Source organism: Aythya fuligula, chromosome 1 (assembly GCF_009819795.1).
Source record: "Aythya fuligula isolate bAytFul2 chromosome 1, bAytFul2.pri, whole genome shotgun sequence".
Lineage (NCBI taxonomy): Eukaryota > Metazoa > Chordata > Aves > Anseriformes > Anatidae > Aythya > Aythya fuligula.
In genome coordinates this window covers 45,916,967-45,944,654 of record NC_045559.1, presented here as the reverse complement: position 1 = coordinate 45,944,654, position 27,688 = coordinate 45,916,967, and the positions used below count along the sequence as shown (strand labels likewise).

General features: G+C 36.0%; 1 protein-coding gene across 2 annotated transcripts in view; it reads right to left on the bottom strand.

Moving 5' to 3' along the window:
• Positions 1–11,573: 11,573 nt before the first annotated feature.
• ANKS1B (ankyrin repeat and sterile alpha motif domain containing 1B) overlaps positions 11,574–27,688 on the bottom strand; it is a 433,323-nt gene continuing 417,208 nt past the window's right edge. For both annotated transcript variants that reach the window (XM_032196110.1, XM_032196120.1), the window contains 4 exons: positions 25,830–25,916; positions 21,105–21,242; positions 14,365–14,532; positions 11,574–13,043 (listed from right to left, as the gene is read on the bottom strand). In XM_032196110.1, coding sequence (XP_032052001.1) covers positions 12,933–13,043; positions 14,365–14,532; positions 21,105–21,242; positions 25,830–25,916 — 504 coding nt within the window. In that variant the 3' untranslated portion in view covers positions 11,574–12,932. The remainder of the gene's footprint in view (positions 13,044–14,364; positions 14,533–21,104; positions 21,243–25,829; positions 25,917–27,688) is intronic.

The window sequence follows — 27,688 nt, the reverse complement described above, 5'->3', positions numbered from 1 at the left end:
CTCTGCTGTTTCACAGAAGATGATGCCTTTGCAGGTTTTAGTGGAAAGCCACACTGAAAAAGCATTTTTATATTTTTTTTTTTTCTTCTTTTTTTTTTTTTTTTTTTTTTTTTTCCTCCTGGAAAAAACTGCAGAGAGGCCACGCTGTCTCATCTTCAAGAAGGCAGTAAATCCAGAACACCAGTAGCTCACAGAGAATTTACGTCTTCTTCCAGGTGTTAGCAGAACATGAATGCCTTACATGAACTGTTTAGTTGCTGTCTCTCCTCCGTAGTAAGTTCAGATGCAAAACAAGTGGCGATGCCAAGGAGTGCAGCAAAGGCCAGCCTTGTGTCTGAGAGGCACTTTCTAGTATTTCCCTGATGGTGCACTCAGACGTGTTTGTCCACATCTTTCCTTCTTCCTTCTGTCTACTACAAATTTATATGGTCTCAGAGGTGGTAATGATGAAACAAGATCTCTGAGAGCTTGAGGCACCTTATTTCTGTTGTGATTTCAAAAAGAGCAGAAGTCAAATAAACCTTCCTGTTTGGAGAGTGGATAGCATGCCAGCTACTCAAAACTCTTTGTGTGATTTTTATGCCCAATTTCACTTTGCTCTTTCAAGCTAAGAATGGGACGAAATTATTACTGGCTCTGCCAACATGCAATAAGCTATTAAACAGAGCAGGCTTGTTTGTGGCATGAGCTCTGAAGTAGGTTGACCAATATTTTTCAGCACTTATAAAGCTACCATGCTGTGTGCTGCTACCTACCTTGCATGTTTAAAACTCACTGTACACCAGTCTTCTAAAGGCTAGGTCTGATAGAGGCCTAAGCTGGGGTGTCAGGGTGCAACCGAAAAGACCTAGTGAGTGTAAAGGAATAAGATTTTTTGTCTGCTTGTATTATTGACACCTTCAGTACTTCCTATACATTCTCCTACTGTGACACTTGGGGGATACAGCACAACTGTGTGATAGTTGGACTATTTAAAGGAGGTGTGCGTTCATTTAGAAAAATGAGAAAAGTGAAGTAGCTCATCAGTGTTTCAGTAGGCCTCTTGGGGCCTGACTGACCGGGGCCTGATCTACAAAACACATCAGCTTCCTGTGCTTGTTTCCATGTAGCAAACCATATATTGTATGTGTAACCGGTGCTCTGAGAACAGTTATAGATCCTGGTCCTTCAGGCTAGAGAGGATTCTTGTTCTGTGCTCAAGAGGGATCATCTGGGTGCCTATTTATGGTGCCACAATTAAACTCTGTGTACTTATGTAGTATTTTTAATTTCTTCGTATAATTTACTTCATTACAGTTTCTTTGTGTCTCTGTGATTATTTTTTTTAGCTATCTCTAATAATGCCTAAACTCAGATGAATTTTGAAAACTATGCTGCCTAAAATGACTCAAAATGAGGCAAAGACAAATTTACCCAGTTCAGCTGTGTAAATATAAATATGATTCTATTTAGGCAGTGCATGTATTATTTCTAATGCATAAATCCATATAAAGTATACTTAATGTTTAATATTTTAAAAACAGTATTTTCTATTAGTCATGTTTCTGAAGCAATAGGCTATTTTAATTGTTCTCTGCAATTGCATAAATAATTTCATTCCCATAGATAATCAGTACTTCCTAGCAAATGACAGCAGGGATTTCCTTACTCATGCGGTTCTGAAAATCACATTATTTTTTCTGTTATTGTCTCCAAAGATAGTAAGAACAGGTCCACGCTTTTCTTCTTCACTAGAGTCAGTATTCACATTATCACAGTATATCCTGAGTTGGGAAGGACCCACAGGAATCATTGAGTCAAACTCATGGCTCCACAGAGGACCACCCAAAAATCAGATCATGTGTCTGAGACCATTGGCCAAACACTCCTTAAACTCCAGCAAGCTTGGTGCTCTGACCATTTCCCCCGGGAGCCTCTTCTAGGGCCTGACCTTTTGCGTCAAGAAGAACCTTTTCTCAACATCCAGCCTGAACCTCCCCTGATGCAGATTCATGCCATTTCCTCAGGTCCTATTGCTGGTCACCAGAGACTTGTTGGGTTTCCAGAGGAAAAAAAACAAGATGAGATAGTGCTTCAGGTTTACATATGCTAAGACTTTATAGTGTGCTGATGCAAACCCTTACTCCAATACTAAGAAATTTCAGTCTTTCCATCAGAGCATGTTTTTAGATCCCAGAGACACAATGACAGATACGTTTCTTTTCTTTCTGCGCTTCTGGTTAGAACCACTTTAACAAAAGCATATAAAAAAAATTGTTGCCTCAGTGCATTTGAAATTTCAGAGCAGTTACAGAAATATTTTAAACATCTTTCAGATTCTGCACTTTTATATTTCTCAAAGCCAAGCAGTTGTGTTTTTGTCCCATACAAAAATTATAGAGCAGATAGTAATTCTTCTCTTTTTCTGCAGTATCAAGGATTCAGCTATAAGATTGCTATTCTGACTCAGCAGTTTGTTTTTCTGGAGAACTGTTCTCCAGTCTGGAGAACTGGGTTTGAGGTCACTTCTCTGGGTGCACATTCATTCAAAAAGAAGAGTGGTAAATGGCCAAACTGAATCTGTGGAAGAATTGTTTGTTTTTCATGATGGTATCAGTGAATACCTGCAAGAGACAGGTACAGTTCAATTGAACTAAACATGACCTGGAATTCTCTTCATAGCATATCTTGAGCATTAAAAATTGGTTAAAAATTAAATACAGTAGATCAGAATAAGCTAAAAGTCTGCTAATTTGATTGTTTTATTTTATTTTATTTTATTTTTTGTAGAAATATGTGTTGAAATTATTAAACTTTTCTTTATGATAGACATGGGAAAAAAAGTCTATCCCTTGAAGTTAGGGTCTTTTTTTTTTTTTTTTTTTTTTCCTTTTAAATTTCCACCAGCTGTGCAGTTATTTACACTTTGCAGTTTCACAAGATGCTTTATCTGTCATTACATATCATATTTAGCCCTCAGTAACTGTTGTTAACCTGCTTCCAGATAGGAGTTTCCACTGTTCTAGGTTCTAGTATTGGAAATATTTGCTGGGGAAGATTTGCTGAAAGCAAGGTTGTACTTTACTATCCTTTCTTTTATCACAAAGTGTGAAATAGGACATTTTCTCAGTGTGTGCTCTTTTCTCACCTTGTATTACTGAAAAAAAGAATGATACCTAACAGACAGATAGGAGTATCAGGATACTTTTGTCACTAAAGTATGAATCTAGGCAATTAAGATCACCCTCTCTATTAATGATAATCCTTTCCCTATCCGTATTTTTAGTTTGCATGCAAATTAAACTTTGTGCTTTTCAAAAACTATACCACAGTGCCTCCAGCATGCAGCTTTTTACCTCCATTTTGCCATACTCATTTTGCTTGAGTTCTGTTAGAAATTATTTTAGGATATCTACTTACCTATGTGGTACATTTTTTTTTCTTCTTTTTGTTAAGCAGGAATCTATCCAGAAAATGAGAACTTGATGCAGTGAATACTTCAAGGAGTTAGCAGCAAAGACAAGATTTCTGAACTTTAATATATCCTCCTTTCTCGCAAAAATGAAGTTTGGTTTTCTCATTTAGAATTAATAATTATGACAAATAGTACAGGGCTTTGAGCCTAGATGTCTTCTGTTTAGAAACTTGTGTGTTTTGCATAAAGTTTAAGTTCTAACAAATTGGTTTTCCCTATTGAAATGACTACACTGAGGTATTTTCTTCTTATTTCTAGGGTGAGTTCATGGCTGGTAGGATTCCTTGGAAGGAAAAATCAGAAGTACCTATGCACAGTCAATACTTAAAGGCAAGAACAGCTGAATTTGGTATTGTAACCCAAGAACTTGGTCAAAGTGAGAGGACTGTAAAAGTTATTCCCCAGAGGATGTAAAGACAAAATTAGCATAGATAATCCAGTAATTATGGCACGTTAAAGGTCAACGTGTAATTGTGGTGGTAGTTTTTGTACAGTGACTGGCAGAAACAGTAGTTGTTTTTTCTTTGTTTAACAGTTAAGAACTTTTTGTTTTCCATTTGAAAGACAAATTTATCTCATGTATTTTTGGGATTTGTTTTTTTCTGCATCTAAGTTTTGTAGGCTATTCTGAATAGGTTATTCAAGCAATTCTGGCATTTTCCCTAACAACTCACAAGAATTGGAAAAATTGGTACCTTTAGTTATTCTTCCCTTTCACAGTTGTTTATTCACGAGAGATTCTTACTGTGTTAAACAAGTGAAGCCATAAAACAAACATTTTGGTAATCAGGCCAAAGTACTCATAAATTATCACCAGGCAGCTCTAAATCTGTCATAAATTCTTACTGACTTGTTCACAGGAATGTTTATATAATTGAAAGCAAATATAGAGAGGAAGTTAAGTCTCCATTTTACAAGTTAAATCAACTATAGTGAGATGAAGAACACCCACACACTTGGCTCTGGATCAGCCAAGACATTCTTGAAAAGCAAACCTTTAAGAAATCTTTATTATATAACAAAATTATGAAATCAAATTCAAGGTGTAAAAATTAGCAATTTTCCAGGTGTCAGTGATTGTACTTTGCTTGCATTTTCCTTGTATTACAGCATATCACCTTGAGCAGGGAATTACATGTTTGGAATCTTTCCAGAAAAGCTAATTTTGGCATAGCTGGGAACATAGATGTAATTAATGTAGGATGTGTTAGAGCTAGGACTCACTGAAAGGGGTTCACAGAGCCCCAGTTCCAGAGATGTGGAGAAAACATCTAACCTACTGAATGAGATGCTGTCTTACGATATTATATATCACCTTAAAAAGAGGTGTAGAAACTGCCATAAAACATAGACAAATATATTAAAAGATATTTATGATACATTCAAGTATAATTTACAATGTAAAGTATAGGAGCAAATGATTAGGGTTTATATACCAGTCAGTGAAATATCAATAAGCAAAGTAAATGAGAGGTCATTTAGTATTAAAACAAAGCAGTTAGCAAAATACAGCTTAGTTCATTGATCAGAGTGATACAGTTGTGAAATACGATGTTGGAGAGAGAATATTTGGAAATAGATGGCAAGATGTATCTATTCCATGTAATTTTAATCACAGGAACAGGAAGTTTATAATCTTAACAGGTGGCAAGGATGATTTGTTCAAATTAAAGAATATCCAATCAGCAAATCCAAATGCTAAATAGCCAAATGTCTGAGATACATAAGATGAAGAGTCCTTTGAACCACTCCTCATAAGAATCATCCTGTCTTGAAAAAGTGACAAACTACTAAAGGATCATGAATCATGACAATTCTAGTGTTTGAAATAAAGAGACCAAGGGAACTATTGATTTGAATTCAATCCTGAGTAAAATAATGGAATGGCAGATTTAGGGCTATATGAAAAAGTGGAATTTAGCCTGAACATTGCAGAAATTTTCTATGTATTGCTGATATGGTTTTATGAGAGATTGGTAGATTGGTTTTGTCAGACATTATTGGCAGATATCTAGTTGTTTATCTTTTTTTTTTTTTTCTTTTCTTTTCTTTTTTTTTTTTTTCTTTTTAACCCCATCAGTGTCAATACATGAACTTTGGATTTCTTTAGGAAATTTGATTCATTCTTACACAGCATTTTGAAGTGCTTCTATTTTATAGCATTGGTAGAAAACAGATGGATTAGAATATGGGCCACCTTATTGTTACAATTTAGTGCTTTTGTCCATGATCTAGAAAGCCTTTTATGATAAAACTTCAGATGATATAAATTGGTTAAAAGTAAACAGCAAAAATAAGTAGTTATCACTAAATAATGGGAACACATTCAACAAAGTGTTTTTTTGTTATGTTATGAATAAGGTATAGTTATGTCATACATAATGGAGTCAAGAATGCCAGTGAGATCATCCTGAAAATGGTGGTGTGGAAATGAAACTTGATGAGGTCATCCATATAATTTCCAAGGTGTTTGCATTGGTTCATTTTATGTAAGCAAGTATATAAAAAAGATCTATCTTGATGGAGTAAGGAAGTGATCTATGTGCTTCATTAATAATTCATCAGCTGGAAGAGTGTATGAAGCTCTGATATTTATGTTTCAGAGATGAACTGGCTTCAACCAAAATCTAGAAGAGGACTGCAAAAAGTAATCCATGGGTCGGGGAAAAGAAACTTTAAGAGCTGGATCTATTTTGTTGAAATTGAGAAAATACTGAGAAATGACCCGTTAGTGAGGCATGTGAGAGAGGCAGGACATTTCAGGCTTGCAGACAAAAGGATGGAAGGAAAAACAAAACAAAGCAAAACAAACAAACAACAACAACAACAACAAAACTTGTAAAGTCATGTAAAGCAAGGGAATTAAGATCTTAGTTTCTACATCTCTCTACTTCTCTACACAAAACTGAATCTAAACAAAAGTCTCAGTAAAACATTCAGTTTCTACTTATATGCTCCCATCTGTTCTGTAGTTATGGATTCTGCTTCTAAAGTTATGGATTATTATACAGCTAAGATCTTTATTGCCTTGATTTGCATGTCTCAACCAAAAATAGGTGCACAGATGAACCTGAGACCATCTGATCATGTTCCTTGCCTGAGTTCTGTGTAGTCTGTGCTAGAACAGTGATTGTAATGAAGTACCGAGACTTAGAGCTTCTGTTGTTAGTCTGTGGGTCAGGAAAAATTTATTTCTTGCAATGTATAATTTTGCTTCTTAACCTCTCACCTTCCTTTGATATTGGCTGCTTTAGGAAGTGTAGTATTTAACACAGTTGAGCCATGCCTTCAGGTGCAACAGCTGTTCTTTCTGTTCTTTTTTTTTTTTTTTTTTTTTTTTTCCTGCTGGTGTAGTAGTTTCTTTGCAGACCACCATGTAAGACTTCTGGCTGGGTAGCAGTCTTCTACAAAAACAGATTGGCAGGGATATTTTTTCCCATCTTTTTCTGTAGCACAGGGAACAGAAGATGTGCACTAGCAGCTGGAATTACTTAGGAACTTCTCACTGAAGTGCTTTCCTGCCATATCAAAAGCTGGGGATAAGGGTGGCATGTTAGTAGTCTCCTGTCTTTACTTTTTGTAGCAATCAGTTTAATTTTCTATAACTGAGGCCTTTGGCCTAGGTCATTTTTCAAGTTTTGTTTAAGTATATCTGTGTGAAACATAATGGTTGTGATACAGGGATGGTCATAGTGACTGATCTAGCATCTTTTAGAATTAACTTCTAATCATATACATCGTCACCTGGATGCATCAGTAGATTTAATTCAATTCTAATGCAAAATTGTTCAGATAGCCTGTAACTTCATCTTCAAGACAGCAGGTAACAGTATATTAATCTTTTTTTTTTTTTTTTTTTTTTTTTTAAACATAAGCTCAAGGAACAAGTAGTGCTAGCCTCATTTGCATACATTACGATATTTTTGCTTAGGACATGCCCAAGCCCTTAATTCTGCAGGATAGCAATTATCATTATCTAATAACCACAGGCAAAAGAGTGAAGATTGCATTGCATCTACTATATCTTTAAAATCAGTGTAGTCTACTTCTTTTTTCCTCATGGTGTCACTATAGGATAAATTTAATGTTCCTTGGATATCCCCCATATTGGAAAATGATTTGATTTCCCTTGTCTCACTGGATTTCTGGTCTTTCTAATACTTGTTTAGAGGAGATGATAACAAATATATTGCCTTGAAATGTGGACGTGTTCTCTCTGTCATTGACCACCATTAACATTGTGCATAAATATATATTTTTTCTTTTTTTCTTCTTTTTTTTTTTTTTATGGATTTATTATTGGAATAAATTTAGCTTTGGAAAAGGATCTGGAGAATCTAAGCAGTTCTAATGATTTGAAGGTAGTTATATATAAAAAATGACAAAAAGGCATGTAGCTTCTGATTGAATGGCTTATTATGTTAAATATCCAGGCTGAGGGTGTTAAGGTTGCTCAGCCTGAAGAAGAGAGGGCTCTGGGGATAACTTATAGTGGTCTTTGCTACAAGAAATCTGTAGATGGACTCTTTATCAGGGAGTATAATGATAGGACAGGGAGTAATGGCTTTAAACTAAAAGAGGCTGGATTATTTTAGGTATCAGGAAGAAATTATTTACTACAGGGGTGGAGAGGCACTGGCACAGGCTGCCCAGAGAAGCTGTGGATGCCCCATCTCTGGAAGTGTTCAAGACCAGGCTGGATGGGGCATTGGGCAACCTGGCCTGGTAGTAGGTGTGCTTGCCCATGGCATGGGGTTGGAACTGCGTGGTACTTCCAACACAAACCATTTTGTGATTCTACAATCTCTTACATGTTTCCTGTATATGAGAAAGTAGTCTAAGGCCCTCAGTTACTCCCTAAACAGAAAGTGTTTTGAATTCAGATTTTTTTTTTTTTTTTTTGATTGATAGAAAGAACAGTTTTCCATACACTTGGTGGCAAGAACAAGGACAGGAGAGAGTGAGAACTTTGTTCGGTTTACATATTGATCACATCTTTTTCTGTCCATTTGTTGCAACATAACCCGTACCCACATTCTCAAAGATAGCTGGGTAACTGACTTCCACAGCAGAAGAGTGGCAGTAGTGAATACACATGCATGTTAAATAGGACTGATGACAAATTTGCTTGTGGTATTGCACAGGAGAGGGAGTCAATCATGGAGGTGCAGCTTCCCTTTCCAGCATTTGGGATGCATCCTTCCTGCATGGCAAGAACCATAGACCATAGCCTCCATCTAGCTGGGTTATGAGCTCACAGGTATGAAAGCTAACTAGAATCAGGGTATTCAAGGGTGGACTGGATAGAGGTATGGCCAGGAACATTAACTATGATACTTTAGTAAAGAAGTTACAGAGCTCTAAACCATTTCAGAGAAACAGTTCAGCCTTCAGCCTGAACAATATTCCCCTATGCTCCCCTGGTTTCAAGTCCTTTCTTCTTCCCTTCTTCTAGAATTTTCCCATTCCTCTTATATATTCTTTCACTTTCTTCATGTGGTCTTTTTACATGAGATAATGGATATACATTTTCTTAGGTACATGCCTTCATTTAAATATTGTCTCTGATCCTTATACCTTGTCTTTCACTTACATGTTTGTCACTGCCACACAGCGTGGAGTCAATTGTTTGGGCTTATAGTTTGGAGACAGTTAAGGTTACTATTTCTAGACTGTTGTCTTGTTGACATCTTAGACATCATCCTCCAGTGAAGTGTGAAACAGGATAGATGAACAGAATACATTGAAAGAAATCTAGGGCAAAATTAGATGAGAGTCTGCACATAGCACAAACTTTTAATCTAGAACGGAAACTATGAACTATTTCATCTTTGGACATGAAAGCTTATTAGTTGTTTGTCATGCTGTTGTCTTTTGCAAAGGACTGACACAACCTTTTTCACGACCATCTAATTCTCTTTTAAGTGGTCACCATCTTATGGCTATGCCAGTTTTTGATGCTGAGATGGGTAGAAACTAAAAGCCATGTATAGTGCTAGGGTTCTGAAGGAGAAGCAGCCTCTCGTATATATGTTGGCAGACCACCAAAACCAGATTTGTGGTATGCCCCCTCCTGTCAGTGGTGAGCAGTAGCTCCTTTGGCATTTAATAAATGCCAGGCCAGGTTGGAATAGTCAGCAGGGCCAGTCTCAAAAGCAACAACTGCTTCAGAAATCCTTCCAGCTCCACAACACAGGATTCCCCCCTTGTTACCTCCTGATGTCGTCCAGTCCTGATGAATTCTCCCAGCAGCTTCTTGCCTTGTATAATAGAGATTTCACTACCCAAATAATGTTCACAATCTTTTGTCACCGACACTTACCTCACTTTGATTCCAATTTCCGTATCATCTCATGTCAAATGCAATCCTTTTATCATCTCTCATTTTTTGCCAGTACTCCACCCTCCCACTGTAAGGCAGTTGTTGCAATTAACTCCTGTGCTCACAACATGTAGATGCTCCAGTTTCTTCATGTACTCTCCTTGATTGCCTCTGCTTCCCTCTTACCTTGAGTAGAGAGCAGGAAAAGAAACCTTCCTCACATCCTGATCTTTTGGAGGTGTCTGGCTTTTTTTTCTACCTTCACTTTTAAGATTGACCATTGCCTCCTTACTTCCTATAAAATGCCAGCATCCTACAGACTTAAAAAAAAAACAACAAACAAAAAACAAACAAACAAAAAGTCATGTGTTCACAAAAAGGACTAATGATCAAGTAGTAACTGCTTTGGGTTAGTGGAGATTTGTGTCCTGTGTTCACAGAAGTCTCTTTGGCTCTGAAAAAGGAATGCTGAACCATTGTCCCATGACAGATGGGACCCCATCAATTTGCCTCCAGTGGGCTTATGTAAAATCAGTTAGTCCTTTTTGGACTAATTAGTTAGTGCAGGAAAATGTTTCCTCTAAAATCCCAGGTTTCTGCAAATACAGAAGTACCTTATGCCCGTTAACTCTTATGTTTCCTTCCAGTTTCAATTTATGTCTGCTGTGGGGGCTTCAGTCATTCGCTGACTCACTGTCCCCCCAAACTATTCTCTTCATACTAATTTCCTGTCCTAACAGTCTTTCATCCATCTCATTTTACATCAGTCTTGCTAGCCATCCTCAGTTGCTTTTGCCCCTTATTATCTCTCCCAAACAAGTCCAACTGCTTGCTGTGCCACTTTACCTGTTTGACATCTCTTTGATAAACCAGGATCAAATTTCTCCTGCAAATTGCCATCCTTCCTGTTGCTTCACTTCCCTTATATTTTAGGGTTGTGTTACAGCTCCTGCCTTTTCCTTTAATTGTAGGGGTCACTCAGCTACCCAGTTTTATAGCCTGAAAATCTGGACATTTTAATACTTTCGGTGTCTGAAGTGTATTCATTTTAACATAACTTCCCCTGGAACTCTTAAGTATGTAATTAAATATGGAAAGACAGCAGTTGAATAGTGCACCAAAAAAAAACAACAGTTAATTAAGGGCTTTAAAGTATGAGGTGTTTACCATCTGTAAACAAAATCTGTATTCTAAAATAAAGCTGTCTCCACAGCAATGCCTGAGTTTGTGTGGGACAGGATCAAAAGCCCAGTGAAACTGGGGAAAGGGAAGGGATGACATTTCCCTGACTTCAGTATCCCTTGGCTCAGCCCCTTGTTTCATTTAGCAATGATAAAATGACGCACAACGTCCTGTGACTGTACAACTTCATTTTATTTTGTGTGCTTTTATAGGATATAAATAAATGACAAAATTACAAAATTTATAACTGGAAGCCCAAGCATATTTACATAAGTTTTGTTGCAGTGAGGCTACTATTTACTGTTCTCCTATACAATTTTCCTTTTGGTACCATATTTTTAGTGTTAGTTTTTTACTGCCAGTTGACTACGTACATATCAACAGTGAATAGGCAAAATATGTACAAGGAACTATTTTGTTCAAGTAAATCGAATACTGTATTAAAAGTATGTCATCACTCAGCGCTATGATTAGGTTTAACTAAACCATATACAATTATCAGGTTTAAACCAAGTTCAGTTATCCATTTTTGGAATTTACCAACTGACCATTCTGACTGAAAATCTCAGCTGGATATGAAATAATAATTAAAAAAACGTTAAGACAACCACACAATTTATCAATATCTCTATAATGAACTTCAAAATGATTCACAATTTGACTGGATAGAACAATATACGTTAAAATGCCATTTTTCTCCTATAGTGATATTTGTACTGTTATAATTTCAGTTCTACATAAATATACATCATGGTATTATACAAATACTCCACAGACATTAAAAAAATTAAAACACTTTAAAGAAAATGTAAGTAAATATTATTTAATCAAATATTAAGCAAATGCTTAACCATTTTGTTCCATGAAAACATTTTTATTACTTTGGAATTTTTTTCTTTTTCTCACCATTTTTATTTAGAAAATGTTTTGCAGTATAATTTTATCAACAATCTTCCAAACAAGTTTTCTGTGACAGAAATCTTGATAGCAAAATCCAGAGTTTTGATTTTGTTTTAGAACCACTGAGATTATTTTAAAAAATACTAGTAGAATTCATGGCTATAGCAATGTCAAACTGCATAAACTATTATGTAGGTGTAGTAGAATGACCATTCATTCCACTTGCATTCCAGACTGATCACACGGAACATCCAGTGCACTGATGCTACAACTTTTATAATTTTCATAATGCTGCAATAGCAATGGTTTAATCAACTTTAAAATAAACAATATTTGTCATAATTAATCTGGCTTCCTTTCCATAAATACTCATATGCTTTCCCATAGTTTTTCTCTTCCATAAAAATATCTAATAAAGGTTTTCTGTGCATTATTAATACTTTTTTTCTATCCATTCATAAAACTCTGATCCTTTGTTACAATTCAAGAAGTTCCTATTTCTGTAGAGGATCAAAGGACACCAATGATTACATATAAAACCAGCGCACACAGAAATCAGGGTACCTAATTTCTTGTCACTTTAATGAGTTCTTTATTCAACACAGCAATTATTAATGAATTCAGTGGTTTCACAAATACTCTATTTATTAATTCTGGTTCTATTTCAATTAAAAACTGCCAAGATTTAAATAAAAAACCAATCAAATATCCTACTTGTAGGCAGCATTAGTGTTAGTTAGGAGACCTTTTGTTTTTTTAAAAAGTAGAATTCTAAAATAAGAAATCAAAGAAAGCACTGTGGCAAAGTCACAAGGGAGAACTGTGTGAAAAATAATGTTTCTCACTCCTCTTGTGGACTGTAATTTTAAAAGTCTTCATATAGTGTCATTCTTCTGTCAGTGCTGCAGGAAGAAGATCACCAGAAATGACTATCAGCCTTTTTCGTTAGTTACAAGGCCACTCATACAGTGCAGTCTTCCTCTCTGCTGGATTGAAACGTTGCCATAAAGGAAAGGCTGTGCTGTGACTGCTTGGAGTGCAAGGCACAACAAGGAATAGGGGGAGAGTTTTGTATCAGAAAATTGTAGTTTCATACTTGGTATTAATGCCTCTTTTGGCTTCTTGTCCAGGTTCAACAATCCATGGTAGATTCGCAAGAGTCTTTTGTTCAGATGGATCTATTTGCTTTAAAAAAAAAAAAGCAGATAAACAGATGGGTTACCATCTCTGCACACAGCATTTCTAGTAGAAGTTTTTTCTTAAAAAAAAAAAAAAAAAAATACTAGAAAACACCACAAAACCTTTATCAATAAAGCCCTGTTCTAATGTCTACAGCAGTAGTCTGCAGTGGTCTGTATTCCCATCTACCTACTGATGGTTGCCCTGATTTACAGTTTAGATCAGAGCAGTGCTGATCCCCAAGCTCTAGCGCATCAAAGCTTGTTAATGCTACATTTAAAGCAACATTTGATCCTGCAAAGTCCTTTCAGTACTGAGACAGATGATAACATCAGGAAATGTTCTTTCTTAAAATCCTATGGTGATGAACAAGAAAGTGCATGGTCATATGTACACGTTCATGTATACATATCCCCTTCCCCTCATCCCAGAATTAAATATCACAGAGTATGGTTCTCCTTTATAGCCAATGAATATGATACACTATGTAGTCAACTACATGATCATGCTACGCTCACTTGAATTAAAATAATTTTTGTAATTTTTGAATAGCTGTATCATAAAAGAGTGTTTCACTGTCAGCTGTGCACTCTAGGATGACAAGAAAATATAAAGAAAATCAATATGTTGCTCTGATCACCTACGATTTTTAGGAATTTGGGATTTCAAAGAAGATATTGAAAAGGGTATTGAAACCCTGTTCTGAAAGGAGGTTCTGTAGAAGGTAAAAAAATAAAAGAAAAAAAGTAGGAAACGAAGTTGTTTGGTGTGACAAGATCACTGTAGATTGATTTGGATTTGCAATTTGATTAGGTTTCATCATCTGGCAATCATACCCAAATCAAACATCAAAATTTTTGAGATACTGATTTGCACATGCAGTGATTGTGTAACAAAAATAGGTTTAGTGCTGATTTTATTTCTTGACACAGGCTCCAGGAAGTCCATGGAACCGAACAGTTTTAAATGTATGCATTGGCTGTGATACACAACACTTAAAAGAGGACAATACATTGAAATCAGGCTGAATCAATTAAAACTTTGGAATAACTAGAAAAGAAATATGTTAAACACTAGTCAAGCAACTTTCTAAACCAGAGGAACACAAATTGGGCAGTTCTGAGTGGCTTCCTGCACTGCAGTGACATAACCCTACCACGTGATGAGCAGAGGCAGCACAGCTGAGACGTGGAGAGTTTCTGACTCAACAGGTGTGTTAACTTACACAGCTTCTACACATGCATCAATTCTTACTGTATAGCTTACTATTATTATTATTGTTATTATTATTATTTTTTTTTTACATGCACCACTCCTTTCTACTTACCACTGACTTCCGAATACTAACACGTGGTTTTGGAATAGGTTTAGAAGGTTTATTTTCAAAGCTTTCTGGGAGTGTTGAAGAATGGCCCCCTTTTCGTGCTTGTAGTGCAAGCTGATAGGCCACCTCAAATGCTTGTCCTAATGTAAGAATGATTTCATAAGCTAAATTCTGGAACAAAACAAAAACATTTAAAATTGGAATTAGGTGGAGTTATTGTTAGATATAAGAAGTGGCATAGTACTGTTTACAGAATGCATTTTAATGAAAATAATTAAAAACAATATCTGCAATATTTACATCTGTTATTTGATTTCTCATTGATTAAGGACAATCTATATGTAATCTACTGTAGTTAAAATAATTACTTTAAAAAACTTTGAAAACATTATCTCACTAAACATGAGAAAAGGGGTGGGTGGATGGGTGTCACCTCTTTTTCAAACAAGTCATTAACCCCTCCATCCCTTCCCACCTCACCCTGTATCTGCTGTTCTTGAGACCCCACCCATCTTGGACTGCTGTGGGTATCTGACATTCCACCTTCCTCTACTTCAGACCTCCAGACTTCCTTTGCTGACCTCTCCTTCTCCAGAGCTGGCTGACCACAATCCAAACTGCAAGTGAAAGTCTTTTTTTTTTTTTTTTTTCCCCCTCCAGGTTTGTGGGGTTGTTTTGGTATATTTATTTATAGGCTCTTACAAACTTTCCAATAATATTTTGAACACCTGCAGAGCAAACACAAGCCTGCAGGCTTGCTTTCTTATGTCCTGCATTCTTCTTAGAGTAATTCATACATCTTGGATTTAATTCAGAAGTTACTCTCTCCTTCCTGAACATCTGTAGCCCACAGCTGGGTGCATTCCTGTATGCTTTGAAATTAGGTGAGCCCTTAAAACACCTACATGCTTTTGGTGTAATTTCAGATGTAGCAATTTTATGTGATGCATCTTTTTAGCTTGTCAAGTCTAACTGCTGAGTTTGTAATAAGTGAGAAAGCAGTGCAAGACACACAGAAATACACTCTCTGCCCTTCAGTCATTAAATGGTTAAAAGACTATGTGTCTTATTTCATGCCATATACTACAGTTTCACTGCAGTCATGAAGAAATTCTATCCCTTTGTTATCATACTACATTGAATGATGTACTTTATAACCCACACATTCTCTGTAATGAGAGTCTTTATACTCTGTAGAAAAAGTGTAGGCTAAATTCAGCCTATTTGGCTCATTACAGAAGCTTCTTATAAAGGTGCCAACTCTGGCCTTTGTTAGGTCAGAGAGAAAACAATTATACTCCTCCACTGGGACATCCTCTCAGCTGTTATGACTGCATTAACAACAGCAAGCTAGCCAAAGTTACATAGTTTCCCAAATAAAAATGTTTGTCTGATTTGATAGCAATAGTCTCCAAATTGTCTCCCTCTTAATTTAAGGAAACTGGCCAGGACTGAGAAATACTGAAGTTTGCCAGTGGAGTCATAAATGAAAACCTAAAGAGACTATTATAAAGTGGTCTGCCTTTTAGCAGGACACTAGTTATAGAATTAAGACCAATTGAGTATAATTGTTAAAAAGGTACAGAATAATATTATTTGAAATAGACTGCACATATTAGTAGCGCGAGGATATTATTCTAACGACATCTTAATCTGCTGTTGTGACAGTAAAGTAGTGTACTATGTCACTGTGGGATTATCTACGCTGGATATTATTATTGGTAAAGGAATACATCAACAGAACAGGGTGTAATAAAGGTTTGGAGAAAAAACAGACTGTAATACTATTGGGACTGGCAGAACGCACTATCCAGGAAGGTATACATAAAGGTCCCTGAGAGACAGACTGAACAGTTCTGAGATCAGAGTAGAGAAAAGCAGAGAGTCTGCCATGCAGAGACATGGGAAATGTAGTCTGCATCCTGCATCTTGTCGTAAGCTACTATGGTTTGTTTTCTTGTATAGTGTGTAAAATGAAAAAAATAGGCCTGCCTAGAGCATGCAAACATGTAGCTGTTTCTATAGTTAATACATATTTGAAATATGGCAAACAATGCAAAGTGTGTACTGTTCTGTTCATTATTCTAAACATAAACTGAACCATAACTTGTGCATAAATGTCACACATGGTGTACTGTGATAGAGCTTTGAAGAAGTGAAGCGTGCACTTCACTTGTATATAATGGAGGGCTTCAGAATTTTACCTTTTAAAATTTAAACAAAGTATCTGCAGAATTCTAATTGGAAAAAAAAAACACACACACAACAGAAGTAAATAGGTTTGGGTTGAGAGATTTCTCACTTGTAGTACTAGGGGAGGAATATGAAGATGAGAGTTAGCGTATATTGGATGGGCTATTACTGGAGAGGTAAGAGCAGGATTCCCTTGAGGATATGGGAGGAAGACAACAACTGTAAAAACCATAATGTAAATCCTTTTGATGGACTGAGCACACCATTTTATTATTATTATTATTTTTTAAACATATAACACAAAAGGAAGTAAAGAAGTCTGTCTACCCAAGATATGCCTAGTACAAAAGTTGTAGACCATGTGGTCGCTGTGGAGGACGTTGACTTTTACGTCACCCCATAAAGCTCCTTGGAAAGGAGGTAAACTTTTTAGGACCATGGTGATTCTGAGTGCTGCTGCAATCCCATTCTTTGCTCAGCATGGCAGAGAAGGAAAGTGAGTAAGCTAATGCCTTTAATTTGTGTGTTATGAGAAACTGAGGTCAATTCCCTTGTTTCCCGTGTAATGTTATATTTCAATTCCTTAGTGCAAGTCTGAGTCAGTATTCTTCAACCACTTTAATTCAGCCAACCAATTACAACAGCTAATTGTTTTGCTACAGTTTTTTCCTGCATAAGTATAAGGCACTGTTTCTTCGTTGTATTTTCATGCTTCCATAAAGCTATGTTGAGGCTTCAGGAATATTTTAAGAATGAGAGCAAGATTGCTAATTTCTGTCTTTTGATCGACAAAAACTAAAATGTCACTTGCAAGGAATTTTTTTTTTTTTTTGCCTTTTTTGAAAAACACTTTGGATATACTGAGGATTTGATGGGTTTCTGCTTTAAGGCAATGATTTTTTTCCCCTTTATGATCAATGTTATATTTGGTCTTTAAACTGAATTTACTGGAGAAGCTTCCTTTGGTATCGCACAGATAATTGGTATGAGCTACCCACCTCATTGGCTGTGTAGGAATGTCAATTAGGAGATCCTCTCTGCAATGTACTGAACTTAAAATCCCAGTAGGTAAAACCAAACCGAACACAGTATATGAAATTTTAACTTGAAAAATCTGAAAATTCTATCCCAGTTCAAAATTTCCATTCCCTGGAATGTAATCATTTGCCCGATTCTTAGTCATGATGGTCTTCAAGGCCTGACGTCAAGGATTTCTACTATAAAAACCTGACAAATATGGAAGGTTATTTATTAGTAAATAGAGTTCCTTGGGTGTAGAGCTGTTATACATGTACGTTTACACTGTTGACTGTACAGATGCTTTACCCTCCAGACCACAAAACATTTACATTTGGGGGCACCTGAAAGGACGTGCATTTGTCTGCACTCTAATGCGTCACCCTTTGTGCATTCAAGGGGAAGAAAGCTCAGCTCACCAAAGCTGGTATGACGAGAGAAGCACACCTGGCATTTGCCTTTAACAGCTGTGGACTCCTGGGCTGCATGAGGTTTTCATGAACAGGCACTCATGCAACTTAAATTCTTGATCCTTTCTCATTGTGGATTTAAAGCAATGACATATGTCAAACTCTTCTGAATCCTTCCCTCTCTTCTAATGTAGCACAGTGAGATATTGTATGCAATAAAAAGATGGAAACAGGCCTTCAAATTGTGCTTTTCAGACTGCTGCAAAAGCTATCTATGTAGACTAGACAAAGACGAGAGACTCATTTGCTCATGAGCTGAAAGCTCTCCGTGCCTGAGTGTGCTCCATCTCAAGAAGGTTGTGAGGAGAAATTAAAATGCTTTCACACATTCTGCCTAATGTTCCCCTGAGAGGACAGCATCTGGGCATGCCATCTCTGGGGTTTGGAAAGGAAGGAAGTATTCTGTTCTGAGGACAAGCAGATGCTATGTTGATTGTACCTGGATGGTCATGTGAACAAAGAACAACTTCCAAAACAAATTTCAGTCTCCAAATCCACTGGAAGAAGGCAATAAAGAGAACTTTGAGACCTGAAAACATGTTTTTTCATCTCTGCTATATATGTATACTAGCAGTTTCCAATGCTTATCCAGCTTAATCTGTGCAATGAAGGACAGAAGAATACAGAAAAGCAAAGTCTTTGGGTTATGCAGAGCACTAGTCAGGCCCTTTGCATGAAGAAAAGCAGATACTGTTCCAGTTTATGCAGATTATTTTCTATTAATTGGTGTGTTGCACAATGAAAGAATACCTGACTGAAATTACTTTGGATGTCTCCCATATATGAACTGAACTTTGGCACAGGGACTGTTATGATGGCTTATTTCTCCAGTAGGAATCCCTCACTGGTAGTTTTAGGGTTGTTTTTTTCTGAGTGAATGCGTGAAGTGGGTTTCAAATATCGCTCAATAAATCCTCTTCTCCCCAAGCCTTGTGTCCTTCAATATTCTTCAGGCAAGTCTGATGTTTTTCCCAATTTTGATTATAGCATTATAACTCTGAGTAGAGAAGTTGAATGTACAGTCACTTCTAAATAGTATCAGTAATGCTGGTAGTTGACATGTTATACTAAAATACTTTCCTATTTGGGAAAAAAAAAAAAAAAAAAAAAAGCTATTCCCCATATTTCCTGGGGAATTGAAGGACCTAAGAGAGTGAAAAAAAATCATCTAATAGTGTATATTGTATTACCATAATATATATTAGATGCATCTTTTTTTATACTTTATTGTGGGTTTTACCATTTTGAACTTTACTTTTCTTACCGTGGTTGGATTTCTATCTACTAAAAAAATGACAGGACTGTTTCTATTAGCAAACTGTAAGATCAGGCTCCATAAAGGCTGGACTTAAATAGAAAATTTAAATTACTGTATTCTTATGTTCTGAATATTTAGATATTTATTTTTTTTTTCACGGAGCTTGTACTTCCATAAGAAATGTTAGATCCTGAAACATAAAACAACACACATACACAAAAAGAATATTTCAGTAGATAACACCCGACTGAGGATTATATAGCAGAAAAAAAAATATGACAGTTAGACATTAAATAGCTATTTTAAGCAATATGGAAACATTAAAGTGCTTAGGGTATTAAATGCTCCTCCTAAGGTATGGGAAGTGAGCAAAATGTTAGAATTATTTCTGGATCACTATTCTGGAAAATGAATGTTACCCGGGTCTGTGTTTGTGTTTGATTATTAGACCTATAAATGAAGATATGGTATTTGGAAACTATTTGTTTTTAACTGAAATAAGAGTTTTGAGACTGATTTCCAAATAAATGCAATCTGCTTTCAAAAGGAAAAGGTGGTGTCAAAATAATTTTTCTCCAAACTCCATATCTGGATTATTTCTTAAACTAAAACTCCCACTTCCATGACATAGAGCATAAGAGAACAGAGGGACCATAATAATCTGATGATGGTTACAGGTGTAACTTTTTACACAGGAACATAAAAAGGACAGTGTTCTGTTCATATCTCTGTTATCACAGATGTTTCAAATCTATGAGATTTAGTGTGGTAGCCAAAAATTCCTAGGACCTCTAGAGATATGTAGTTAGTTCTCTGTGTGGTCTCCTCTTTCTTAGATCTAAGTTTGTTGTTTTTTTTTTTGGTTGTCTGTTTGAAGTAAGAATAAAACTTTTCATATTTTCCCTGTACGTTTGCAGAAGTTTCGGTTTTCCAGGTTATTCAATACAATACCGAAAGGTTTAAGAAATACTTAGAAAGATGTTTGCTTTATTGGGACTGATTCAGCTAAACATGGAAACCCGTGGAGCAGTTGGGCTAAGAAATCCAAAGAAATCACTTACTGGGATAACATCTGATCTCTGTCCAAACAGCAGACCACATCCACATTGTGAACGTGGGATGTTTCCACTCCACAATAAAGTGATTTTCCCTCTCACCCTTTGTTGGTTGGTTTGGAGAGACTGATGAGGGTAAAAGCCAAAAAGCTGGAACTCACCAAACCAGTCCTTCCTTGACTTTTCAGGCAGTGGAACATAGTCTAAAATGCAAATTTATTTTAAGCTACTTCTTGAGTCAGACTTTCGGCAGGACTAAGCACTGAATGTAATGAATATTGATTCAGTTCTGATTTATCTGCTACATTCTGAAATTTCAGACTGGGTGGCCAAAAGTGATTTTTGTGAACTTCTTGGAAAGCTGTAGCATAGATTAGAAGAATTGTTTGTCAAGACTCACTTATAAACATGTTTAAAGAATTCATACATGTTGTACTATACTAATGTTTTTGAATGATTTTTGTTTCAATAGCATTTCAAATTTCTCTTGTGCTATGCACTAAAGTTACAGTAAAAATCTGTAATTACATAGGTGAATTATTTCAGATATGAAATAAGATAGTATCAAAGAAAATCCTTATTTTTCTCCATAAATGTTATTTTACTACCTCATAGTAGATTAATATTTTCATGTGGTAAATGAACAGTACCTTCTATTAATCACTATATAGCCTGAAAATGATTTAACAGAATTAAAGAACTATAACTATTACAAAGCACTATTAAAGGAAGTATCTTTCATAAACTGACCACATCAAATGCAGTGAATACGTGGCAGTAGTGGTGATTTGTCTTCAAGTCTTTAGTGATGTACGCAAATGTAGAAAGGTCTTCAGGGTCTTGTGCAGCACAGGAAATGTTACGGATTTCATGCTCAGCAATAATATTCTGTTCAAAAAAAAAAAATCAAACAATTGGAATTACATGTAAAAGCTGCAAAATCTTGCTGTTAGATTTGTATTTACATTCATTTACTGTTCTGAAGTATTTCAGAAGTTTTTTACTAAGAAGAGATTTAATATGCTCCATGTGTGAGCTTATACATTTCATTTCAGTTTTGATCTTCTCCAACAATAACTAAAATTGTCAAAAAGCTGGTAGGCAACAAGTGCATTCTATGGTCTTCCCTATGATTTTGCTTGGGTTTTATACAGTTTATGCAGTATTTTTGACAAAAAGACATCTTTCTGGCATAGGGCTGTAAATACAGTTTCAGACTACATGGTTTTTCAGGCTACATGGTTTTCAGGAAAGGATCTGTTGAAACCCAACAGGCTCAATATCCATTTTTTTTTTTTTTTTTGCACGTGGTGTTTGATAAAATTTAGATACACTCTTTCAAGAAAACAAAACAAAGCATCATCATTTATAATTAAAACCCTGAGCTCTTGAAATGTTTCTGCTTAGTAAGAAGTTTAACTATAGAAGGATCTGGCAACTCTTCTCCACTTAGCAACAACAGCAGCCTGTAAGAGATTTAGAAGTATTAAACTCTTCATGCACCTAGCAACGCTACTTGCAACAGCCAATGTAAACTACAGCATACAACTGAGGTAGAGGTGGGGAGTGGTTGTCTGACGAAATAAATAAATAAAAAACTGTCTAGAGCTTTGAAGAAAATTATGAATATTCATTACATAAATTACTGATATGTAAGTATTGTGTCCAGGCCAAAGGAACCATGAAGCCAGAGAAGAAGATACTGCATAGTGGCTTATGATTAGGCCTTGCTTCATCAGCACACACGTTTCAAATAATTTAACAGAAGAACAACTCATCATATATGATCTTCTGAATTGTGGCCCTCCTGACTGTGGCTATGGCTTTTCCACAAAGCAAACAAACAAAAAAAATAACAAAGAAAGAGAACAAGCCTGCTGCAGTATGACATCTCTATTGCACCAAAGAACACATGACATCTGTAGTGTCACAGTCCCTCACAGCTCTATGTTTCACTGTTGCCTTAGTGGCATCTGTTCAAGTTAAAACAATCTCTGAGCATCTCTGTTTTTCCCTCACTTTTTTTTTTTTTTCTCTTTTTTTTTTTTTCTTTCCAACTCACCTCCTCTCCTCCTCTTTTTTCTTTTTTTTTTTTTTTTCATTTTTTCTAAGAACAAGAATTATGTACAACTAAGTTACTTAGAATGCTTTGCCATATCTTCTTTCATTTGCTAAGTGGCAACTTTCCCACTTGTATGTAGGTGTCAAGTTTTCTAAAAGATGTATTAATATATCTAATTGAAGAAATGACGGGTTGGGAAGAATCTTAATAAAAAGCATTCCAAATTTCAAATTACAGAAAAAACATGATAAGGAAACACTTACCAAAGACACAAAATAATCCTCTTAATCTTAAATTGTTGCAAGATACTCGGTTATTTCTGTTTAATGCATTATTCATAAAAATTACAAAAACATTACTTATGTTTCAATATATGCCAGTTTATAATGACATGTATAATCTCTGCTTAACGACCATTGACTTTTTATGTTACTTTAAGCATTTTATTTCCTTTGTTCTCAAATTGATAACTTTTACCCTCAGTAAAGATTTTGATGAGAATTATAATTATACCAAAACCGGGGATTTAGATATCCCTTTAAGATTACAGATATAGCTGTAATATATTGTCATTGATGTTGTAGCATCAACATTGTAGTTTAATAAGCAGAAAGAATTAATGCTTGGAAGGTGTTAAAATCATGTGAAATACTTATGTTAAATCACGACTCACAAAGCAACCAGCTGAAAGCTCTGCCATGCTGAAACTTTTCCTAGGTGACCTGGGGTTGACACAGGGGTTTGTGCTTTACAGCTTATTTTAACATTAAACCAAGTGAAGTTTGTAAACATACCCATATTGACTTTGTTTTGAATAAAATAAGGTGTGCCTAAAATAAATCTTGTGGATGAAAATTAGTAGTGAAATAGGCTTTTCCCTAGCTTCTACAGAATTATGCTCTGTGATCTCCTTTCCAAGTTAAAAATGTTTTCAGTGCATGCATTTACTATTTCCTAGGGTCACTACTCTAGTAGACCTATAGTTTTAGTCTACAGAAATTGTAAGACTATAAACCAGTTTGCTCTTCTGGGTGCACTCCTCTGGCACTGACCGACAATGAAAAATTGTTGTTCTAAAATTGTTACTCATTTTGTTGAGAGCAACCTCCAGAGCTTCTGAAAAAAAGAAGGGAAGGTGAAAGTCAGTTCTGCTTCTGCCAAGGAAATACCCCTGAGAGATCAAGTTTTTGATAAGAAACCTTCCCTTTGCTTGCCTACCTTGTGTCAGGCAATCCCCCTTCTTGCAGAAATTATCCTGAAGTTAGGGTTAGCTCTGATCCACGAGAAATTTCTGAAAGTCTGCTTTTTTTTCTAAGCAGCAATTTCTTTCTGGCCTCACTTGCAAAGAAATGGTGTCATGTCAAAGCGGTGTCATGCCAAGCTTCAAGGCGTCACTGAAATAGCTTTAGTGGAATGAGGTCAGAGCCCCTTTGTTACCTGAAGCTTTGCCTGCTGTAACTCAGAATACAAATTCTTAGCTTGGTGGCATAACGAAAAAGGATGAACATCCGTGAGAGCTGAGTTTTCAAGCACATAACTGCTAGCTATTTTTGTAATTTAAAAGTATGCATTTATTTCTAAGTGGTGTCCAGTGCTGTCAACTATAAGCTCATCAGTACAAGTCTGAATAGGATCTCACCTTAGTGCTAATCTGTTTTGGGTCTTGAAGGAATTGGGTACAGCACACTGTGGACAAGGCTGATAACAACGTTCCTGGGAGGGTTGCAGGCTATTACCTGGCTTTTACAGAAGGGAAAGGCAGTGCAGATTTTGAACTGAAGAGAAAGCATTCTACCACTTGAGCTAACACACAGAACTGTGGCATTATCTTGATCAAGTACATCTATTGCACTACTGGCATAATTTTCAGTGGGATTGAACTAGAGGCACCTAATAAAATTTGCCCAATTTACTTCAAATTTCCTTCATACATAAGACAAGAGGCACTGTACTGGAAGCTCCTTGTGTTCTCTTGATTTTTTATTTTTTATTTTTTATTTTCTTTAACCTAAGGACATTACAGTAATGTCCCTTACACTATAGAGGAGATTTAAGAGCTGAATACAGCTTTATCGAAGTTATAGTTAATAGCATTACAATGTCCTGATTTATGCCCTGCACATTAGAGAACATAAAGGATATGAGGGTTGCAGAAGCTCCATTTTGATTCAATGGAAGAAAAAGAAGCTGACAGGAATCCCTGGCCTCTCTGCTCTAGCCAATATGCCATACCTGACATAATACTAATTTCATATCTGTTTTTCTTTCATGCTGTCTTCTAACCCTGCATGTGGCTTCCAAACTATAGCAGAAGATCACAAACCTGCTTTTGTCCCCTCACTTAAAACCCAGTTCTAGTTACACACCTTTAAAAACTGACTGCTTTGTTAAGTTTGAAGGATACTGGGTTAGATGTATGGTGTGATCTGAATGCTCAGCAACACAAAGCAGTTATATATATTATTAACCTGGTCAGGAAGCTGGGTTGCCTGACTTACTTTTTATATTGTGTAGTGCATTTTAGTCACATAACAGGAAAAAAAAAATCATTTCTATTCATATGCAAGCATCAGTATGAATTGCATTTTCTTGCCATCTTAAACATCAGAAGAGAAATCCATGCATTATTTTACTCTGGCTTACAGGGATTTTACATTTTACTTTAACTAAGCAATAACCCGTTGTTCTGTCCATCACTGAGTTCCCCAATCTCTCAATTTCTGCTTTTTTTTTTTTTTTTTTTTTTTTTTTTTTTTAAAGGGGAGATATATTGTCCGTATTTTGAAATGTAAGAGGCAAAGCACAGGAGCATTGTCACACAGGAAGGTGAACAAAATATGGAATTATAACTGTGAAGAAGCTGCTGCAGCTCAGTGAGTCAAATGGATACTACTAGGAACATAGCTGTCAGAGAGGCTCTAACATTTGAAAAGTACACTCACAGCTCATGTTTCTTATTTTTACAATGTCTGGCCCTGGATAAATTCTTGCATCTTCATTGTTTATTGAAACATCTTTACATTCTTATTTTTAGCCAAAAATTATATAGACCTACAAATATGTATATAGGTTTTGCTTATTTAAGGAATTGCATAGGGAAGAACACGGTTGAGGATTCTGTGGAGGCCCCTTGCCAAATGTCTGTTGTGGTGAGCTTGCCTTTTAACAGCAGAAGGCCGGACACAATGTTCTCCAACTGAGCCATTAAGTGTTCCTCACTTGTCCTCCAGACAGTGTTTCTGGAGAGTGACAATAAGATTACTTTCATTTTGGAGAGAAGAGAAGAGAAAAAGAAAGGAAACACAAAGTGCAAATCTGTCCCCTCTGTGGCCTGGAGCTCTTACAGAGCCAGCCTCATAAATATTCCTATTTGTGAGGACAAAAAGCTGATGATATTCAATGATTGCACATACCTTATTTGTTGCATCAATAAATTTGACTCCTTTGTACGAGACAGACAGGACAATGGTTGGCACTTTCTTCATTTGTTCTGTAGACTTCTGAAACAAAAATGAAGATGCAGTTGGAGTTACATTGCATTGCAAGAACAGCGCTCTTTTCTACTTCTGACAAAATACTTCAGTTAAACAATAGGTACTTATCCAAATATTTGACTTTTTCTTGAGCTGACTGTGTTCTGGGCTTTTGAAATAGCTGCTTTGTAGTTACAAAATTCCACAGTTTATTGCAAGGATGCAAGAACTGCAGAGTTCTGCAGTTTATTGCAAGAATGATAAAAACTCTCTTTTTCCTTAGTACTATGGGAAGAGAATGAAGCAAGTTTGCTATACTTGAAATGACCAGTCATGTAATCAAGTATTTCCCAAAATATTCATGTTTAACACATCCATCTGATGTGCCCCATTCAGCTCTGCCTCACCTCTCCCTGTCCTTCTCAGCTGTAAAAATTTACAGCGCAGTGTTTTTTGTAGAACTACTTCTTTTCTGCAATTAGTTGTTATTTAGGAATATTTCACTCTCTCTCTTACCTTCTTGCTGTTATATTCGTGACATGAGATACCCCTGCAGCTCTCCAGGCCTGCCAGTCCAGTGTTATATCAGTTATATTTCTAACTGTCTGCACTTCCTCCAATGTGGTTTCTACTGCAACCTGCTTTACACATGAATTAGCACTGAGGTTAATTCTGCATTCCCTTAGTGCCAGGTTCTCTTACCTACAGTTTATATCTTTGTATAAAGCTATTTTTCTTTTATGCTATTCTACCTTTGTGTGCCTTCAATGTGAGACATGCAGCTAAGATACTTCTTGCTGAATGATTGGGAAAATATTTGGGATAGACGTAAATTCTCTGCAGAAAGCCTATTGATTAGTTTACAGATTAAATTTACTAAAAAAAAAAAAAAAAGAAAAAAAAAGAAAAAAGAGAGAGAGAGTAAGAAAAATAAGAATGACATATCTTAGAGCTGATTTGAATTCTTTAAGGTGGGAGGCAATTACAGAGAAAACTATTATATACAAAACAACCATAGATAAATAATGTAGATGAAGTTCAGAGAACACTCAGTCATGGTAATTTCTGCCAGTGATCATAGAGATCAATCAAACATATTCTTGAGAGGAAAACCTAAGTTCAGATACAGTTAAATAGGAAGAAATACCAGCACATAGAATGATGGTGCAAGCACATCAAAAGGCCTAGAAATACCATCCAAAAAGATCACGAGAGCAGTTGAAAAAAAAAAGCAGCAGCAGTGGTTTTGTATCTTTGAAAGGAAATTAAAAAAAAAAAAAAAAGGAGATTTAAGCTTGAAAACACAGACTATATCTGAAAGAAAAAAAAAAAAAAAAGGTGATGGCAATGCTAGACAGCAAACAAATAATAGCTTAAAAGAAAAAAAATGGAGAGTCCCTTTATCACATCTCATTTCTTCCTGAATCAAACAAGGCTCCATTTTTGCCAACATAACTTTCAAAGCTACAGATCCAACCACATTCTGCAATTAGTGTCCTGTACTGTGAAGGCTAAAACCTCTAATTAAGTTTTGAAGAGAACCCCACCCTTCCATACAACGGAGAGGAATATTGCATCTCTCAGTATCAAATGACAAGAGATTTAAGACGATGTCAAGTGTCAATTTATCCTGGAGAAAGCTTCTTTTACCCAGAAGCCTAGACACTTCTTAAAAATGAAATCTTAAATGATAAAACATTCTGAAAAATATTACAAAGTCTGAAGGAAGACACTAATCTGATTTACATGTCTCTGAGTGGAAAACGAAATAGCATCCCTGCCAAAAAGAGAGCAAAGCA